General features: G+C 45.8%; 1 protein-coding gene across 2 annotated transcripts in view; it reads left to right on the top strand.

Moving 5' to 3' along the window:
• The window catches only part of LOC139375474 (calcium-independent phospholipase A2-gamma-like), a 36,056-nt gene extending 26,232 nt beyond the window's left edge, over positions 1-9,824 (top strand). Inside the window, exons 8-9 of one of the 2 annotated variants that reach the window (XM_071117302.1) lie at positions 4,143-4,338; positions 8,751-9,824. In XM_071117302.1, coding sequence (XP_070973403.1) covers positions 4,143-4,338; positions 8,751-9,028 — 474 coding nt within the window. In that variant the 3' untranslated portion in view covers positions 9,029-9,824. The remainder of the gene's footprint in view (positions 1-4,142; positions 4,339-8,750) is intronic. The other variant, XM_071117294.1, reaches the window with a different exon arrangement.
• The last annotated feature ends 12,477 nt before the right edge of the window (positions 9,825-22,301 follow it).

Below are 22,301 nucleotides of genomic sequence, written 5' to 3'. Positions count from 1 at the left end.
GGTGCTATTTGAAATCTGGCCACTCCAGCTATCAAGGAAAAGAAGCTGCCATGGCACATCTAAGCCACTACCATAATTAAAGACAATGGAGTCACTCAGTGGGTCACGTGATGATAAAAGCACTGAGTTGTTTTGTCCGGTTGGTCAGTGGACTTTGTCTAGTGCTTCTGTCTGCAGCCTGATTTCCTCCCATTTAAGAGTACGTCTAGTGTGCACACACACCGATCTGCAAGCCCACATCCACCAACCCTAATGGAAGTGTTTCCATGTACAGCACCAGTCAAAAGTTTGGACACACCTCCTCATTCAAGGGTTGTTCTTTATTACTACGTTCTACATTGTAGAATAATAGTGAAGACATCAAAACTATGAAATCATGTGTAAAAAATATATATATATATTTTTTTTTTCATATTTGAGATCCTTCAATGTAGCCGCACTTTGCTTTGAGTTTTGCACACTCTTGGCATTCTCTCAACCAGCTTCATGAGGTAGTTACCCGGAATCCATTTCAATTAACAGGTGTGACATGTTAAGTTAATTTTTGGAATTTCTTTCCTTAATGCATTTGAGCCAATCAGTTTTGTTGTGACAAGGTAGGGATGGTATACAGAAGATAGCCCTATTTGGTAAAAGACCAAGTCTATATTATGGCAAGAATAGCTCAAATAAGCAAAGAGAAACAACAGTCCATCATTACTTTAAGATATGAAGGTCAGTCAATGAAGAACATTTCAAGAACTTTGAAAGTGAAAGAACTTCTTCAAGTGCAGTTGCAAAAACCATCAAGCCCTGGTTTTCATGAGGACCGCCACAGGAATGGAAGACCCAGAGTTACCTCTGCTGCGGAGGATAAGTTCATTAGAGTTACCAGCCTCAGAAATTGCAGCCCAAATAAATGCTTCAGAGTTCAAGAAATAGACACATCTCAACATCAACTGTTCAGAGGAGACTGTTTGAATCAGGCCTTCATGGTTGAATTGCTTCAAAGAAACCACTACTAAAGGACCCCAATAATAATAAGAAACTTGCTTGGGCCAAGAAACACAAGCAATGGACATTAGACTGGTGGAAATCTGTCCTTTTGGTCTGATGAGTCAAAATGTAAAATTTTTGGTTTCAACCACTTGTCTTTGTGAGACGTAGTGTGGGTCAACAGAGGATCTCTGCTCGTGCGGTTCCCACCGTGAAGCATGGAGTCGGAGGTGTGGGGGTGCTTTGCTGGTGACACTGTCAGGGATTTTATTTAGAATTCAAGGTACACTTAACCAGCATGGCTACCACATCATTCTGCAGCCATATGCCATCCCATCTGGTTTGCACTTAGTCCCACTATCTTTTGTTTTTCAACAGGACAATGACCCAATACACTGCCAGGCTGTGTAAGGGCTATTTGACCAAGAAGGAGAGTGATGGAGTGCTGCATCAGATGACCTGGCCTCAACCCAATTGAGATGGTTTGGGATGACTTGGACCGCAGAGTGAAGGAAAAGCAGCCAACAAGTGCTCAGCATATGTGGGAGCTCCTCCAAGAATGTTGGAAAAGCATTCCAGGTGAAGCTGGTTGAGATAATGCCAAGAGTTTTCAAAGCTGTCATCAAGGCAAAGGGTGGCTACTTTGAAGAACCTAAAATATATTTGTTTAACACTTTTTCTTACTAGATGATTCCATATGTGTTAATAGTTTTGATGTCTTCACTATTATTCTACAATGTTGAAAATAGTAAAAACCCTTGAATGAGTAGGTGTGTCCAAACTTTTGACTGGTATTATAGTCCAGGAAGGCTTGCCTTATTTTCACAATGTTTAAGTGATCTTCTTCGTAGGAATACACTTATTCATCTTCTAGTTGAAACTTGCACTGCTTTCAAAAAGTATTCACATCCCTTGGATTTATTCCACATTTTCTTGTTAAACCTGAATTCAAAATGTATTAAATACATATTTTTATCACCCATCTACCTATACACAATACACCAAAATTACAGTGAAACATGTTTTTGCAAACGATTAGGTATTTATTGAAAATGAAGTTCAGAAATATCTCATGTACAGGAGGGATATAGTGATGGGAGAGGGCCCCTCCCCCACCCGGACGGTCTGACTGCCCCTCCCCATGCGCACACACACTAAAATCTTCCCCCAGAGACTTTCTAGCTAGACACTCCGGGCCCCGGAGCTCCCACCCCCCAGCCTGGCCTCCCTAATGAGGGCTGGCCCCTCGGTGTTTGATCCTGTAGCCAACCCGAGGCCCCCCAGCCTGGCCTCCCTAATGAGGGCTGGCCCCTCGGTGTTTGATCCTGTAGCCAACCCGAGGCCCCCCAGCCTGGCCTCCCTAATGAGGGCTGGCCCCTCGGTGTTTGATCCTGTAGCCAACCCGAGGCCCCCCAGCCTGGCCTCCTTAATGAGGGCTGGCCCCTCGGTGTTTGATCCTGTAGCCAACCCGAGGCCCCCCAGCCTGGCCTCCCTAATGAGGGCTGGCCCCTCGGTGTTTGATCCTGTAGCCAACCCGAGGCCCCCCAGCCTGGCCTCCCTAATGAGGGCTGGCCCCTCGGTGTTTGATCCTGTAGCCAACCCGAGGCCCCCCAGCCTGGCCTCCTTAATGAGGGCTGGCCCCTCGGTGTTTGATCCTGTAGCCAACCCGAGGCCCCCCAGCCTGGCCTCCTTAATGAGGGCTGGCCCCTCGGTGTTTGATCCTGTAGCCAACCCGAGGCCCCCCAGCCTGGCCTCCTTAATGAGGGCTGGCCCCTCGGTGTTTGATCCTGTAGCCAACCCGAGGCCCCCCAGCCTGGCCTCCTTAATGAGGGCTGGCCCCTCGGTGTTTGATCCTGTAGCCAACCCGAGGCCCCCCAGCCTCATGCATATTCAACACCCCTCAGACCATACACTCCCATTGCTCCTGGGTGGCTGTTTGATATCAAAGCCAGTCAGACAGAAGGGAAGAGAAAAGATACAGCCGTGTGTCTGTGTCTGTACGTGTGTCTGTGTCCTGTACGCGTGTCTGTGTCCTGTACGCGTGTCTGTGTCCTGTACGTGTGTCTGTCCTGTACGTGTGTCTGTGTCCTGTACGTGTGTCTGTGTCCTGTACGTGTGTCTGTGTCCTGTACGTGTGTCTGTGTCCTGTACGTGTGTCTGTGTCCTGTACGCGTGTCTGTGTCCTGTATGTGTGTCTGTGTCCTGTCTGTGTCCTGTACGCGTGTCTGTGTCCTGTACGCGTGTCTGTGTCCTGTACGCGTGTCTGTGTCCTGTACGCGTGTCTGTGTCCTGTACGTGTGTCTGTGTCCTGTACGTGTGTCCTGTATGTGTGTCCTGTATGTGTGTCCTGTACGTGTGTCTGTGTCCTGTACGTGTGTCTGTGTCCTGTACGCGTGTCTGTGTCCTGTACGCGTGTCTGTGTCCTGTACGCGTGTCTGTGTCCTGTACGCGTGTCTGTGTCCTGTACGTGTGTCTGTGTCCTGTACGTGTGTCTGTGTCCTGTACGTGTGTCCTGTACGTGTGTCCTGTACGCGTGTCTGTGTCCTGTACGTGTGTCTGTGTCCTGTATGTGTGTCTGTGTCCTGTACGCGTGTCTGTGTCCTGTACGTGTGTCTGTGTCCTGTACGTGTGTCTGTGTCCTGTACGTGTGTCTGTGTCCTGTACGTGTGTCTGTGTCCTGTACGTGTGAAACTACATCATTGATCTGTTACCTTTCTTTCCACAGATGTTCATAAATTATTTAACAGCTGACGTTTTGGCTTTTCCTACTTTCCAAACTGCAACAAGCAAAGAAATCTTTTAAATTAACTTAGTGTGTAAATGCTAAATGATGCTGGTACATAACTGTTTTTAAAATCTATATTGTGTATTATTATTATTTAAATGTTTTAACTTTTATTTAACTAGTCAAGTCAGTTAAGAACAAATTCTTATTTACAATGACAACCTACACCGGCCAAACCCAGATGACGTTGGGCCAATTGTGCGCCGCCCTATGGGACTCCCAATCACGGCCGGTTGTGATACAGCCTGGATTCGAACCAGGGTGTCTGTAGTGATGCCTCAAGCACTGAGATGCAGTGCCTTAGACCACTGTGCCACTCGGGAGCCCCAAATGGGCATAGCAATAGCAGGATCATAATAGTTCGTTCTCTCTCTGTCTCCAGGATGGAGGTCTCCTCATCAACAACCCCACAGCGTTGGCCATCCATGAGTGTAAATGCCTGTGGCCCAATACGCCGGTCCAGTGTGTGGTGTCACTGGGTACGGGCCGCGTGGAGACAGCTGGCAAAAACAACACCACGTACACCAGCCTCAAGACCAAGCTCACCAACGTCATCAGCTCTGCCACCGACACAGAGGGTACGTCTGAGTGGGTCCATGTACCCTCTGATATACATCTCTGCATCACTTCAGCAATACAAATTCTATAAGTCACATGCACCGAATACAACAGGTGTACAGTGAAATGCTGACTTACAAGCCCCTAACCAACAATGAAGTTTAAAAATGTAAAATAGGAAAAATAATAAAGTAACAAGCAGCTGTAAAATAACAATAATGTTCTAATCTCAACACATTTCCTAGTAAGGATGAGATGAAGGTATTTTATTTAACCAGGCAAGTCAGTTATGAACAAATTCTTATTTACATTGACGGTCAAACCCGGGACGACGCTGGGCCATGGGACTCCCAATCACGGCCGGATGTGATACAGCCTGGATTCGAACCAGGGACCTCTTGCAATGAGATGCAGTGCCTTTAGACCACTGCGCCACTCGGGGGGGCCCAGTAAAACAGGCATGACCACACAGCCCCTGCATGACTTCAGGTCTACTTCACACCTTATCTCTGTACACACCTTATCTCTGTACACGCCAACACAGCCTGAAAGCTACACTGTTACACACTGAGAGGGGTGAGGTGGTCTCGGTGAGTGTCGTGGTGCTATAGGGGAGAGTGTTTTTGAAGAGGAAAACAGGCTTTTAAGCGTGTTAATCTGCTGGTTATAAATAACCCCTCTGAAAGGGGAGATGGGTGTAGAGAGGGAAAGGTTCATCCCAAACTACAGGAGCACCACACACAGAGACACAGCACTCATCTGTTTCACCACTGATACAACACAGAGAGACACAGCACTCATCTGTTTCACCACTGATACAACACAGAGAGACACAGCACTCATCTGTTTCACCACTGATACAACACAGAGAGACACAGCACTCATCTGTTTCACCGCTGATACAACACACAGACACAGTACTCATCTGTTTCACTGCTGATACAACAGACACAGCACTCATCTGTTTCACTACTGATACAACACAGATAGACACAGCACTCATCTGTTTCACTACTGATACAACACAGAGACACAGCACTCATCTGTTTCACCACTGATACAACACAGAGAGACACAGCACTCATCTGTTTCACCACTGATACAACACAGAGAGACACAGCACTCATCTGTTTCACCACTGATACAACACAGAGAGACACAGCACTCATCTGTTTCACCACTGATACAACACAGAGAGACACAGCACTCATCTGTTTCACCACTGATACAACACAGAGAGACACAGCACTCATCTGTTTCACCACTGATACAACACAGAGACACAGCACTCATCTGTTTCACTACTGATACAACACAGAGACACAGCACTCATCTGTTTCACCACTGATACAACACAGAGAGACACAGCACTCATCTGTTTCACCACTGATACAACACAGAGAGACACAGCACTCATCTGTTTCACCACTGATACAACACAGAGAGACACAGCACTCATCTGTTTCACCACTGATACAACACAGAGAGACACAGCACTCATCTGTTTCACCACTGATACAACACAGAGAGACACAGCACTCATCTGTTTCACCACTGATACAACACAGAGACACAGTACTCATCTGTTTCACCACTGATACAACACAGAGAGACACAGCACTCATCTGTTTCACCACTGATACAACACAGAGAGACACAGCACTCATCTGTTTCACCACTGATACAACACAGAGACACAGCACTCATCTGTTTCACCACTGATACAACACACAGAGACACAGCACTCATCTGTTTCACCACTGATACAACACAGAGACACAGCACTCATCTGTTTCACCACTGATACAACACAGAGACACAGCACTCATCTGTTTCACCACTGATACAACACACAGAGACACAGCACTCATCTGTTTCACCACTGATACAACACAGAGACACAGTACTCATCTGTTTCACCACTGATACAACACAGAGAGACACAGCACTCATCTGTTTCACCACTGATACAACACAGAGACACAGCACTCATCTGTTTCACCGCTGATACAACACAGAGACACAGCACTCATCTGTTTCACTACTGATACAACACAGAGAGACACAGCACTCATCTGTTTCACCACTGATACAACACAGAGAGACACAGCACTCATCTGTTTCACCACTGATACAACACAGAGAGACACAGCACTCATCTGTTTCACCACTGATACAACACAGAGAGACACAGCACTCATCTGTTTCACCACTGATACAACACAGAGACACAGCACTCATCTGTTTCACCACTGATACAACACAGAGAGACACAGCACTCATCTGTTTCACCACTGATACAACACAGAGACACAGCACTCATCTGTTTCACCACTGATACAACACACAGAGACACAGCACTCATCTGTTTCACCACTGATACAACACAGAGACACAGCACTCATCTGTTTCACCACTGATACAACACAGAGACACAGCACTCATCTGTTTCACCACTGATACAACACACAGAGACACAGCACTCATCTGTTTCACCACTGATACAACACAGAGACACAGTACTCATCTGTTTCACCACTGATACAACACAGAGAGACACAGCACTCATCTGTTTCACCACTGATACAACACAGAGACACAGCACTCATCTGTTTCACCGCTGATACAACACAGAGACACAGCACTCATCTGTTTCACTACTGATACAACACAGAGAGACACAGCACTCATCTGTTTCACCACTGATACAACACAGAGAGACACAGCACTCATCTGTTTCACCACTGATACAACACAGAGAGACACAGCACTCATCTGTTTCACCACTGATACAACACAGAGACACAGTACTCATCTGTTTCACCACTGATACAACACAGAGAGACACAGCACTCATCTGTTTCACCACTGATACAACACAGAGACACAGCACTCATCTGTTTCACCACTGATACAACACAGAGAGACACAGCACTCATCTGTTTCACCACTGATACAACACAGAGACACAGCACTCATCTGTTTCACCACTGATACAACACACAGAGACACAGCACTCATCTGTTTCACCACTGATACAACACAGAGACACAGCACTCATCTGTTTCACCACTGATACAACACAGAGACACAGCACTCATCTGTTTCACCACTGATACAACACACAGAGACACAGCACTCATCTGTTTCACCACTGATACAACACAGAGACACAGTACTCATCTGTTTCACCACTGATACAACACAGAGAGACACAGCACTCATCTGTTTCACCACTGATACAACACAGAGAGACACAGCACCCATCTGTTTCACCACTGATACAACACAGAGACACAGCACTCATCTGTTTCACCACTGATACAACACACAGAGACACAGCACTCATCTGTTTCACCACTGATACAACACAGAGACACAGCACTCATCTGTTTCACCACTGATACAACACAGAGACACAGCACTCATCTGTTTCACCACTGATACAACACACAGAGACACAGCACTCATCTGTTTCACCACTGATACAACACAGAGACACAGTACTCATCTGTTTCACCACTGATACAACACAGAGAGACACAGCACTCATCTGTTTCACCACTGATACAACACAGAGACACAGCACTCATCTGTTTCACCACTGATACAACACAGAGACACAGCACTCATCTGTTTCACCACTGATACAACAGAGTGAATGCAGTTTTATTTGATCTATATCTCTAGGGTGGAGTGTTTTTGTAATGAGAACACTAAAAACAATCCCTCCAACATCTCAGTGTATTTGTGGTGATAATGATATTATATAGAGCATTGGTTGGGACCCAGAATCCACCACACAGCCTCCAGATATGTCATCTGAAAAGTGTGTTGAACAGAGTCCAACTCAATCCGTTATGTACTATAGTGGCAGACGTCTCCCGAACTGAGACTCATATTCCCACAGAGACGTGAGTGAGGTAACATTGTCGGGAACAGCTGCTGCAGTGTTAACTATAACCACAGACTTAATGGGTTCTTATTGAGACAAGTAGTGAGAATTTAGTCTCCAGGTGTGTAGTTTGACAATAGTGTTAATAGAACCAGTGTTTTAGCTCCTGAACTAACACTAACCTCAACCTCACTTTCATGTCTCTGACCTGCTGTTTCCTATTGGACAAGTCCCTTCAGGTACATCTAGACTGTTTCTGCCCTCATGACTATCTCTCAAACTTCAGACTGTTTATTTCTGTGTGTATACTCTGTGTTTTGGGATACTCCATTGTAGCCCGCAATTTATCTTTACGTTTTTGGGACTTAACCTTGACTTAACCTTGGGACTTAACCTTGACTTAACCTTGACTTAACCTTGTCCCTTGGAGGAAGATATTTTTAAGAAATAGTTATTCAACGATGATGTATTTGTGCCATTTTGACCCGTTTGTGTTTTTGTGTAACCTTCACACCCCCTCCCTATTCTCCCAATCAGAAGTCCACATCATGCTCGATGCCCTCCTTCCACCTGACTCGTACTTCCGCTTCAACCCTTATATAAACGAGGACATCGCCCTGGATGAGAGCCGTGGTGAGAAGCTGAACCTGCTGCAGGCCGAGGGCCTGCGCTATCTGGACCGGAACCAGGAGAAGCTGCAGAAAGCTGCCCGGATACTCACCAGGGACAAGACCACCGTCCAGAGGCTGACTGAGTGGGCCAAGCTCAAACATGACATGTACGATGGTATTCCCATCTTCAACTCCAAGCTGTAGGGGAGTAGGTCCCTGGCTCCCCCACCACACAACACTAACTTCACCTAATTCCCATCTTCAACTCCAAGCTGTAGGGAAGTAGGTCCCAGGCTCCCCCACCACACAACACTAACTTCACCTAATTCCCATCTTCAACTCCAAGCTGTAGGGGAGTAGGTCCCAGGCTCCCCCACCACACAACACTAACTTCACCTAAAACTGGACTCTCTCCTAACACTGGACTCTCCTAACACTGAATCCATACATAGAGTAATAGACTGTATATGTTAGTCTCTGTGGTTGTAGACGGTGTATTTTAAATTGGTAGAATACGTTTACTGTTGTGTTTTTACTGCACCCATTTACGTGTTACTGCACCCATTTACGTGTTACTGCACCCATTTATGTGTTACTGCACCCATTTACGTGTTACTGCACCCATTTACGTGTTACTGCACCCATTTGCGTGTTACTGCACCCATTTGCGTGTTACTGCACCCATTTGCGTGTTACTGCACCCATTTGCGTGTTACTGCACCCATTTGCGTGTTACTGCACCCATTTGCGTGTTACTGCACCCATTTGCGTGTTACTGCACCCATTTGCGTGTTACTGCACCCATTTGCATGTTACTGCACCCATTTGGGTGTTACTGCACCCATTTTGGGTGTTACTGCACCCATTTGCGTGTTACTGCACCCATTTGCGTGTTACTGCACCCATTTGACAGTGACTGTTTGCATGCTCTGGCAGCACTTGGAGAGAGAGAGGTCTGGCAACACTTGGGGGGGAGGGTGAGAGAGAGAGGTCTGGCAACACTTGGAGGGGAGGGTGAGAGAGAGACGTCTGGCAACACTTGGAGGGGAGGGGGAGAGAGGGAGGTCTGGCAACACTTAGGGGAGGGGGAGAGGTCTGGCAACACTTAGGGGAGGGGGGAGAGGTCTGGCAACACTTAGGGGAGGGGGGAGAGGTCTGGCAACACTTAGGGGAGGGGGGAGAGGTCTGGCAACACTTAGGGGAGGGGGGAGAGGTCTGGCAACACTTGGAGGGGAGGGGGAGAGAGAGAGGTCTGGCAACACTTGGAGGGGAGGGGGAGAGAGGGAGGTCTGGCAACACTTAGGGGAGGGGGAGAGGTCTGGCAACACTTAGGGGAGGGGGGAGAGGTCTGGCAACACTTGGAGGGGAGGGGGAGAGAGGGAGGTCTGGCAACACTTAGGGGAGGGGGGAGAGGTCTGGCAACACTTAGGGGAGGGGGGAGAGGTCTGGCAACACTTAGGGGAGGGGGGAGAGGTCTGGCAACACTTGGAGGGGAGGGGGAGAGAGAGAGGTCTGGCAACACTTGGAGGGGAGGGGGAGAGAGGGAGGTCTGGCAACACTTAGGGGAGGGGGAGAGGTCTGGCAACACTTAGGGGAGGGGGGAGAGGTCTGGCAACACTTGGAGGGGAGGGGGAGAGAGGGAGGTCTGGCAACACTTAGGGGAGGGGGGAGAGGTCTGGCAACACTTGGAGGGGAGGGGGAGAGAGAGAGGTCTGGCAACACTTGGAGGGGAGGGGGAGAGAGGGAGGTCTGGCAACACTTGGAGGGGAGGGGGAGAGAGGGAGGTCTGGCAACACTTGGAGGGGAGGGGGAGAGAGGGAGGTCTGGCAACACTTGGAGGGGAGGGGGAGAGAGAGAGAGGTCTGGCAACACTTGGAGGGGAGGGGGAGAGAGAGAGGTCTGGCAACACTTGGAGGGGAGGGGGAGAGAGAGAGGTCTGGCAACACTTGGAGGGGAGGGTGAGAGAGAGGGGTCTGGCAACATCACCAACATAATGTTGCTTATTATCATACTCTGTAAGCCAGAGTAGATAACTTACCAATAGCCCACTAATATATCTATATAAGGCTCTGGTTAGAAGTAGTGCATTATGTAGGAGATGAGGTGCCATTTGGAACATAACTGTGGACTGACTGTTCTCCAATGAAGCACTTTTTCACCTTTTAAAAAGATCACAACCATGTATATCCTGACACTGTATAAGAGATATATCTGGGATATATTTTGGATTTAAATCGTTTTAACTTTGACTTGAACCGAATCTGCCACCAATAACTGATTTTTAAAGGTTAGGACCATAAACAAACATATACAATTTTTTTGGGGGGGGAGGGGGTTAACCATCTTGTCATGTTCAGTGGTTGGTTATCAATGTTTTACTTGAATGTATGCCTCAGAGATAGAATAATGGCTGGTCACTTGACATTTCTGTTTCTTGTACTTTTTAACACCAATGCAGCTAGTGGTCCTTCATTTGATTGTTTTAATGTTGATATTGGTACATTCATCAGGGTGCAGATTTTTTGACATATACTGTATAAATCGTTCATAAAAAAATGTACCAATGTATTTAGAGGAAGATGTTAGCCACTGACCTGGTTAGTTCACACATACAGCTGCTTTAGATCACAGAGTAGAGTCCTAATCCGGATCCATGGCTGTAAGATGCTAAATGTTCACTCCTCACTCGTTTGATTTTAAGAATGCGTTACGGAACAATGACTTGACTGTTGTATTACTATTGTGAAATTGTAGCTATAGTTTGAAATGCATTAAGATTTAAAATGCTCCTGAATGAAGTCTTCTGCCTCTGTATTATTTACTTTTAAATCCATGCTGATTTTGTTTTTTAGCTTAGAGTAATTTGTATCCTTCTCTAATTTATTTGCATGAGCGATGCTGATGTTCTGCATCCACTAATAACAGGTTGTGAACACTTTTCCTTTCTCCAATTTGCTGTTTTCCAGACATGGGTTCAAGTACTATTTTAAAACACTTGATCGGGATCTTCAGCACATACGAATTCAGGACATATTTTACGAATTGGCTTTCGTTACATATTCTACGAAACGGGTGCCGTTGTTGTACACGCGAGCGCTACTTTCAAAACTACTGGCTGAAATTACACAAAACCTTTGTATAACGCATTTTTTTAAAGCTGTGCTTGATTCAGCTTGCATGGCATAATAGAACCAATAGGATAGTCCCAAAATGGCAAGCCCCGCCCACCCGCACTCCAGGAAGGCTAAAGGAAATGCTCACCGTATTTGAAAGATTTCCAATAGTAATTGAACCCAGGTCTGTTATCTCCATCCTAGCTACCCTGAAGTGCTGGTTCTCCTGTGCTATGCTATAGTCTACCATGTTGTGTTATTATTACTGCTAGTTTGAATCATGCCGTTGTAGCAGAGGGACTGTATTCTATTATCGGCTGCTGCTTACTGCACTGATGCTGTTGCTCGGGAACTGTCACAGTAGTGCCTGTGGCAAGTGAACGATGATGACATAGCTTAAAGATCTTACACAGCATAGACTCATTTCAACTGTCAAACCTGTGTCCCGTATTCATCAAGCATCTCAGATTAGGCGTGCTGGTCTAGGATCAGGTCCTCTCTCCAGATAATCTAATTCATTACGGTCAAAAAAGTCAAACGCTGATCAGTAGTCTATAGTTCCCTACCAAGCAAGAAGGCAGTAAATGAGTTAGTCATTTTTGCTACGTTAAATACGTGCTTAATGATGTGGACAAGTATCCTGTCTCTGTGTTTTGGAGGAAATGGGGGGTCATGTTAGCAGTGATTTCATAAAGTTACTGTGAAACCAAGGTAAATTCAAGATGTTTTTCTCAGTTCCACGCTATGAGCAGTTACTTCCTTTTTTGCTTGGTAGGGCAGTATGCTACTCTGAGATGTTTTAAATAGGGTCCCAGGTTGATGACTGTGTAGTCAGGATGATGTCTTCGGTCCCTCCGGAGTGATGAAGACCAAGATGGACAGAGATATTGACTTGATTTGTTTTAAATACCGTTCTCCTATTGATCCCATGTAAGCAGTGTGTGTGTTGAACATGTATATTGTGTAATTAAAATGCATCACTGAAACACTCTGACACTTCTTGCATTGTTTATTATGGATATTATATAATTATCTGAGTACTGCTGTTTTTCCCCCCATTAACAGACAAGTTGTTGATAAAGCATGAAGTGTACATCCTTGATGTTTTCTTGTATGTTTTTAAATCATGTTTTTACATGGGTGATACAGCACATGCACACGGCACCACTTACATAAACTGAGTGTATAAAACATGAGGAACACCTTCATAATATGGACATGCACCCTTCTTGATCTCAGAACAGCCTCGATTCGTCGGGTCATGGACTCTACAAGGTGTCGAACGTTCCACAGGGATGCTGGCCCATGTTGACTCTACAAGGTGTCGAACGTTCCACAGGGATGCTGGCCCATGTTGACTCTACAAGGTGTCGAACGTTCCACAGGGATGCTGGTCCATGTGGACTCTACAAGGTGTCGAACGTTCCACAGGGATGCTGGCCCATGTTGACTCTACAAGGTGTCGAACGTTCCACAGGGATGCTGGTCCATGTGGACTCTACAAGGTGTCGAACGTTCCACAGGGATGCTGGCCCATGTTGACTCTACAAGGTGTCGAACGTTCCACAGGGATGCTGGTCCATGTGGACTCTACAAGGTGTCGAACGTTCCACAGGGATGCTGGCCCATGTTGACTCTACAAGGTGTCGAACGTTCCACAGGGATGCTGGCCCATGTTGACTCTACAAGGTGTCGAACGTTCCACAGGGATTCTGGTCCATGTGGACTCTACAAGGTGTCGAACGTTCCACAGGGATGCTGGCCCATGTTGACTCTACAAGGTGTCGAACGTTCCACAGGGATGCTGGCCCATGTTGACTCTACAAGGTGTCGAACGTTCCACAGGGATGCTGGCCCATGTTGACTCTACAAGGTGTCGAACGTTCCACAGGGATGCTGGTCCATGTGGACTCTACAAGGTGTCGAACGTTCCACAGGGATGCTGGCCCATGTTGACTCTACAAGGTGTCGAACGTTCCACAGGGATGCTGGCCCATGTTGACTCTACAAGGTGTCGAACGTTCCACAGGGATTCTGGTCCATGTGGACTCTACAAGGTGTCGAACGTTCCACAGGGATGCTGGCCCATGTTGACTCTACAAGGTGTCGAACGTTCCACAGGGATGCTGGCCCATGTTGACTCTACAAGATGTCGAACGTTCCACAGGGATGCTGGCCCATGTTGACTCTACAAGGTGTCCAAAGCATTTCCACAGGGATGCTGGCCCATGTTGACTCTACAAGGTGTCAAAAGCATTTCCACAGGGATGCTGGCCCATGTGAACTCTACAAGGTGTCCAAAGCATTTCCACAGGGATGCTGGTCCATGTGGACTCTACAAGGTGTCAAGCGTTCCACAGGGATACTGGCCCATGTTGACTCTACAAGGTGTCCAAAGCATTTCCACAGGGATGCTGGTCCATGTGGACTCTACAAGGTGTCCAAAGCATTTCCACAGGGATGCTGGTCCATGTGGACTCTACAAGGTGTCCAAAGCATTTCCACAGGGATGCTGGTCCATGTGGACTCTACAAGGTGTCCAAAGCATTTCCACAGGGATGCTGGCCCATGTTGACTCTACAAGGTGTCAAAAGCATTTCCACAGGGATGCTGGCCCATGTGGACTCTACAAGGTGTCCAAAGCATTTCCACAGGGATGCTGGCCCATGTTGACTCTACAAGGTGTCCAAAGCATTTCCACAGGGATGCTGGCCCATGTTGACTCTACAAGGTGTCGAAAGCATTTCCACAGGGATGCTGGCCCATATGGACTCTACAAGGTGTCAAAAGCATTTCCACAGGGATGCTGGTCCATGTTGACTCCAATGCTCCCCTCAGTTGTGTCAAGTTGGCTGCATGTCCTTTGGGTGGTAGAACATTCTTGATACACACGGGAAATTGTTGAGCGTGAAAAACCCAGCAGCATTGCAGTTCTTGACACTTAAACTCAGTTGTCTCAAGGCTTAAAAATCCTTCTTTAACTTCTCTCCTCCCCTTCATCTACACTGATTGAACTGAATTTAACAGGTGACATCAATATGGGATCATAGCTTGTACCTGGTCAGTCTGTCACGGAAAGGACAGGTGTTCCTAATGTTTTCTCACTGCTATGTAAATACATGCTGATTGCATTTTTACCCTGGTGGTTAAATTTACTGGGCTTCCACTGATCTTATGGAGGATTCAGACTGTGTGTATATATTCATACTACAGATGCACCTGAGGAAACACCAGCTGGTGAGTGAGAGTTTGAAGGTAATTTGAAACTGTTTTCCCTACCCAGCTGCGCCACATATGCGACTCAAAGGAGAAGGTGGGATGACTGTGCAAGGCTGTGCTCAGGCACCTGGGTAACTGAGACAGCTGCTACCCGGTGATGGATCACATCCCCGCCCCCCATCCCTAGAGCATAAACACCGGGCGGCCACAGACCGCTCTGTCCTCGATTCTTGCTGCTTACATGCATGGAGGCACAGGGAAGGCCCCACAACCGCCCCACTACCATAATGTCTTATGTACAATAATCATTCCATATAGTGAGAAACGGCTACAGGAAATGACATCATAATGTCTTATATACAGTAATCGTTCCATGTAGTGAGAAACAGCTACAGGAAATGACACCATAATGTCTTATAAACAGTAATAGTTCCATATAGTGAGAAACAGCTACAGGAAATGACACCATAATGTCTTATAAACAGTAATAGTTCCATATAGTGAGAAACAGCTACAGGAAATGACACCATAATGTCTTATAAACAGTAATAGTTCCATATAGTGAGAAACAGCTACAGGAAATGACACCATAATGTCTTATAAACAGTAATAGTTCCATATAGTGAGAAACAGCTACAGGAAATGACATCATAATGTCTTATATACAGTAATCGTTCCATATAGTGAGAAACAGCTACAGGAAATGACACCATAATGTCTTATAAACAGTAATTGTTCCATGTAGTGAGAAACAGCTACAGGAAATGACATCATAATGTCTTATAAACAGTAATCGTTCCATGTAGTGAGAAACAGCTACATACCTGGCCCATAGGCTACAGCTAGATTGCTCCACATACACAAGCCACTATGGTATAGTTACAGCCCTCAGTAATTGGGTTTAGACGTGATCACACTCATTAAGATAATATTTACAGACATGCCAGACGTTAATGCCAGGTGATGCCGTCATGTAAATGAAATTACTGTCCATGTCCAATCTAGTAATTATGTTTCTATTGGTGCAGCCTAGATGCCTGGCACAGCTCGTAATGACAGTGTGTGTGTGTGTGTGTGTGTGTGTGTGTGTGTGTGTGTGTGTGTGTTTTAAGTACACTCAGGTCAGGTCTTTCCCTGTGTGTAAACATAGTTAGGCCGACTGTAGAGGCTGTTTGCGCTCAGCGTAGAGGTAGTAATGAAATCACGGATCTGAGGGAATGCATCCTCCTCTGAGATGTAAGCAGAATCGACTGGTGGACTTGTTTCAACGCAATAATCGCATTAGTGATTTGATTTCTTTGCACCGTTTGGGCATAGTATCAAGCCTCTAGGGCTAGCTACCTGTGATTGCATTTCAATGACGCCTCTCAAATAAACTCTGACTGTGCAGATTTTGAGAACACATCTTGCGGTTTAGATGTGTTGTGTTGTTGCCTCCCTTCCATCTGAACACTTATGTACTGTTGATGTTTACGCTTGGGGTGTCACTGCTATTCAATTATGCCCGGGATTTAGCCCAATGAATATCCTCACACGATAGTTCTTAATTTGTTTTGAAGTCAATATTGGATAGGGGATGAGTTGTTTAGATAGATGATGATGAATAGGGGGGGGATGAGTTGTTTAGATAGATCATGGTGAATAGGGGGGGATGAGTTGTTTAGATAGATGATGGTGAATAGGGGGGGTGAGTTGTTTAGATAGATCATAGTGAACAGGGGGGATGAGTTGTTTAGATAGATGATGATGAATAGGGGGGGATGAGTTGTTTCGATCCGTGTTTCCCAAACTCGGTCCTGCGCAAAAACCAAGACGTGCACCCAGGAGGGGCCCCAGGACCGAGTTTGGGAAACACAGGTTTAGATGATGGCGCTTATACATTAGGCTATATCAGCCCTTGCCTCTCTATACCCTAGTCCCATACACAGACCTAGACGTACGTATTTACATACACCCTCATTGGTCCCATAGGAATTTGTACACTGTATATTGTACGGCTTGACAATGTTGAAACAGCGGACGACAGTAAATAGGTTGGACGAGGCTTATCTTTTCTACGACGTGTCATAAACATAAAGAAGAGAGTTACCTGTCAGACAGTTGTGTGTAAGTGACTGCAGTTCTGGCTTTAAGCAGTAGGGTGGTGTGTGTGTCCCCCACCTTTCTCATTGTGGTTAATCATGTCAAAACGCTCCACATTTTTTATTTAACATTGTTATCAGGAAATGTTCCAAAATGATGAAAATCAGTTATTGTGCTGCCGCTCCATAAGAGAGGGGGACAGGGGTCATCTTAGTCCTTATCGACCCATTTCAAGGCTTTCTTGTCTAGCTAACATTCTTGAATCCTTGGTAAATGTACAACTTTGCTCTTTTTTTGTATTTAGAAGGTAAACCAAATCAGGGTTTAGTCCTGAGCACAGCGCTATTACAGCTACCACTTTAGTAGATGGGCTGTTTACAGATTGGCTATGTACAGGTGCAGTGATCTGTGAGCTGCTCTGACAGCTGGTGCTTAAAGTTAGAGAGGGAGATATGAGTCTCCAGCTTCAGAGATTTTTGCAGTTCGTTCCAGTCATTGGCAGCAGAGAACTGGAAGGAAAGATGACCAAAGGAGGAATTGGCTTTGGGGGTGACCAGTGAGACATATATGCTGGAGTGCGTGCTACGAGTGGGTGCTGCTATGTGCTGTTACACATGGTCTGCCACTGCGAGAACGATCAGCTGTCCGTCCTGTCTCCCTGAGGCGCTGTCTTAGGCGTCTCACAGTATGGACATTGCAATTTATTGCCCTGGCCACATCTGCTGTCCTCATGCCTCCTTGCAGCATGCCTAAGGCACGTTCACACAGGTGAGCAGGGACCCTGGGCATCTTTCTTTTGGTGTTTTTCAGAGTCAGTAGAAAGGCCTCTTTAGTGTCCTAAATTTTCATAACTGTGACCTTAATTGCCTACCGTCTGTAAGCTGTTAGTGGTGCATGTTCATTAATTGTTTATGGTTCATTGAACAAGCATGGAAAACAGTGTTTAAACCCTTTACAATGAAGATCTGTGAAGTTATTTGGATTTTTACGAATTATCTTTTTTTGCTGAGTTTATATAAACACCATCTGTACAAAATTGTAAACTTAATCTATGCTACTATTATGTATGCTATTACCCTGACTGTTGATCTGGCTGTGTCTAAACTACAGTCAGATGTTTTAGCTATGCAGGAATCCCTTGTGCTTAATACGGGCTAAATGAAATACAGTGCCTTGCGAAAGTATTCGGCCCCCTTGAACTTTGCGACCTTTTGCCACATTTCAGGCTTCAAACATAAAGATATAAAACTGTATTTTTTTGTGAAGAATCAACAACAAGTGGGACACAATCATGAAGTGGAACGACATTTATTGGATATTTCAAACTTTTTTAACAAATCAAAAACTGAAAAATTGGGCGTGCAAAATTATTCAGCCCCCTTAAGTTAATACTTTGTAGCGCCACCTTTTGCTGCGATTACAGCTGTAAGTCGCTTGGGGTATGTCTCTATCAGTTTTGCACATCGAGAGACTGACATTTTTCCCCATTCCTCCTTGCAAAACAGCTTGAGCTCAGTGAGGTTGGATGGAGAGCATTTGTGAACAGCAGTTTTCAGTTCTTTTCACAGATTAGATTAGATTTTGCTTTATGTTACTTACTTCATTAACTTGCTGTTGAAGTAGAGACACCTGAGTTGCCAAATCCTTTCACGGGATTGGTTAACTCTTGAGTTTCCTAGGGTGTCCACCAAGCTAGGTAAATCTGCTTTTAGTTTTAATGCACTGTATTGCCCAAACAAAATTCAAAATACATGTGTGTGTGTGTGTGTGTGTGTGTGTGTGTGTGTGTGTGTGTGTGTGTGTGTGTGTGTGTGTGTGTGTGTGTGTGTGTGTGTGTGTGTGTGTGTGTGTGTGTGTGTGTGTGTGTGTGTGTGTGTGCCTCAGCTCGGTGGTCTTTGGTTCTGATCTAGTTATAGGATCACATTCATCAGAATGCCAGCCTGGTTGTTTTATAGTCGGCTTGACGTCTTACTTGATGGCGGTGGTTCTTGTGTGTGTGCATCTCCCTTCTGTGTGCATCACCCTTCTCTGTGTGCATCACCCTTCTCTGTGTGCATCTCCCTTCTCTGTGTGCATCTCCCTTCTCTGTGTGCATCTCCCTTCTGTGTGCATCTCCCTTCTCTGTGTGCATCTCCCTTCTGTGTGCATCTCCCTTCTCTGTGTGCATCTCCCTTCTCTGTGTGCATCTCCCTTCTCTGTGTTAATCTCCCTTCTCTGCATCTCTCTAGCTTATTGTTTTAGTAAGGCAGGGAAACACTGATTCATTCAGAAAAAGGGACCTGGTTCCTGTCGGGTGATGACGCCTGCTTTGTCTGTTTGCATGCGCCAGATTCATAATGCCTCCTTCAGCGTCATCAAACAGATGAATAAGGTACATGTATACGTTTTTTGGCTTTTCTGACTCTCTGTTTTTGATGGTGTTTGTGAGTATGATTCGACCCCAGGAAGGGACATAAACAGGACCTATTCTGTGTCTCAACAATGAGTTCACGTGGGAACATGCTAGAGGGCCATACATCCCTATAGCTACCAATACTCTACACATTAACTCATAGAGTGATAATCAGAGTATGTTCCAGATCATTTTCATGCGAAGGAAATTAAGTGAATATTTTAATTGGATTGAGATGATCCACAGACATGTCTGCAGGCAGTCTGAGATGAGAGGAGGGGAGGACAATAACGGTATTTCTTAATGTGGCTCTGGGAGGATGTGGGTCGGGTGGCAGGCACAACTCCCCAGGCCACTTTCTACTGATAATGAATAGGAGTGTGCAGGAGGAGAGGAACGAAGACATAGAAATAAAAGTTCTAGAACGGACATTCCCATTAAAGAAATTGAATGACTAATAATGCTGTGCTAACAGTAGGCCTTAATTATAGGCTAGTCATTTCCCTGGTCCCTTAACAATAGATAATGCGTAGGGCTACGGTGTACAGGAGAGGAGGACTGAAGACACAGACTGTTACACTTTATGTATAGTATAGCTATGGTTGTATATATTATAAGATCCTGGTATTGTCATGTTTTGATCTGTTCTTGTGTGATACGGTTATTGTGTTTTTATTGTATGCCTGCACTCTTAGAAAGAAAGGTGATATCTAGACCCCAAAAGGTGATATCTATACCCTAAATGGTGCTATCTAGACCCCAAAAGGTGATATCTATACCCTAAAAGGTGCTATCTAGACCCTAAATGGGTTCTTTGGCTATCCCCATAGGATAACCCTTTGAAGAACCCTGTTTGGTTCCAGGTAGAACATTTTTCGGTTCCATGTAGAACCCTTTCCTCAGAGGGTTCTACATGGAACCCAAAAGGGTTCTACCTGGAACCAAAAGGGTGTTCTTATGGGGACAGCCAAAGAGCCCTTTTGGAACCCTTTTTTCTAAGAGAGTGCTTTTGAGTATAGTTTTTAATACAATAATAGCAAATTAAATTGCCCAATGTTGGGACAATACAGCATTTCTGAATCAGCAGTAGCATGTTTGGAAGACTAGTGGAGCATATAGACCATTTCCCAGGTATTCTCTCCTTCTGGACCACTTTGGTTGTGTTGTGTATTTTCCACAAAGATAATATCTGTAGCCTCACATTACATCATGATGAGTCAGAACAGAACCTATAACTTGGAGATGAGAGGCGGAAAGAGATGTCTCTTTCTGTTATCCAACGGCATCCTTATTTTATCAGGACATGCTCCAGTTCTCAACACAACCACAGATCAAAATGCCTCGCAGCAAAACAGATTGCATGTGTGTCCGCACTGTGTGGCAGTTAAAGCTAAATTAAGGGGTTGTGTTGCTATTTTGCCAAACCAGGTTTATTTAATCCCTTGTTCAGTAATGACAGAGTAACATTAAACCACAGTCACTAGCATGCAGACAGTGGAGAGCATCTCCAGTAGAATCACTAGAGTGCCTGGTGGTTGATTCCATACATAGAATTAGAATGAATCATTATGATTCTACGGTTCCATCCTGGCAGACTGCAGATGGCTTCCCGTGCTAAACCAGTAACCATGCATGTGTTCTAACATCGCCATGCTATGAATGGCCATGCCTGGTTGAGTGTGACTCGCTCCAGATGGAATTGACAGGAATTGTATCTCTCTTTCTAGAGTCACATGACCAGACCACCACAGCCACCAGGCCATAAGGACAATGGGAGGCTACAGTAGAGGAGACATCAAGACAATGGGAGGCTACAGTAGAGGAGACATCAGGACAATGGGAGGCTACAGTAGAGGAGACATCAGGACAATGGGAGGCTACAGTAGAGGAGACATCAGGACAATGGGAGGCTACAGTAGAGGAGACATCAGGACAATGGGAGGCTACAGTAGAGGAGACATCAGGACAATGGGAGGCTACAGTAGAGGAGACATCAGGACAATGGGAGGCTACAGTAGAGGAGACATCAGGACAATGGGAGGCTACAGTAGAGGAGACATCAGGACAATGGGAGGCTACAGTAGAGGAGATATTAGGACAATGGGAGGCTACAGTAGAGGAGACATTAGGACAATGGGAGGCTACAGTAGAGGAGACATCAGGACACTGGGAGGCTACAGTAGAGGAGACATCAGGACAATGGGAGGCTACAGTAGAGGAGACATCAGGACAATGGGAGGCTACAGTAGAGGAGACATCAGGACAATGGGAGGCTACAGTAGAGGAGACATCAGGACAATGGGAGGCTACAGTAGAGGAGACATCAGGACATTGGGAGGCTACAGCAGAGGAGACATCAGGACAATGGGAGGCTACAGTAGAGGAGACATCAGGACAATGGGAGGCTACAGTAGAGGAGACATTAGGACAATGGGAGGCACTGGAGACATTAGGGCTTCCTGCCTGACTAGATAGCTTAAAAGGTCCTGCTGATGGCTGAACAGATAGGAAGCAGCTCAGAGTCAGGATTTATCCCAAATGGCAACCTATTCCTTATATAGTGCACTACTTTTGACCAGGGATCATAGGGCTCTGGTCTAAAGTAGTGCACTATGTAGGGAATAGGGTACCATTTGCAACATATTGTAGCTTCACTCCTGCTGGTGATATG

The sequence above is a fragment of the Oncorhynchus clarkii genome, chromosome 2 (genome assembly GCF_045791955.1).
Source record: "Oncorhynchus clarkii lewisi isolate Uvic-CL-2024 chromosome 2, UVic_Ocla_1.0, whole genome shotgun sequence".
Classification (NCBI taxonomy): domain Eukaryota; kingdom Metazoa; phylum Chordata; class Actinopteri; order Salmoniformes; family Salmonidae; genus Oncorhynchus; species Oncorhynchus clarkii.
Note: the sequence above shows the minus strand (reverse complement) of the source record. Positions and strands in the feature narration are given on the sequence as shown.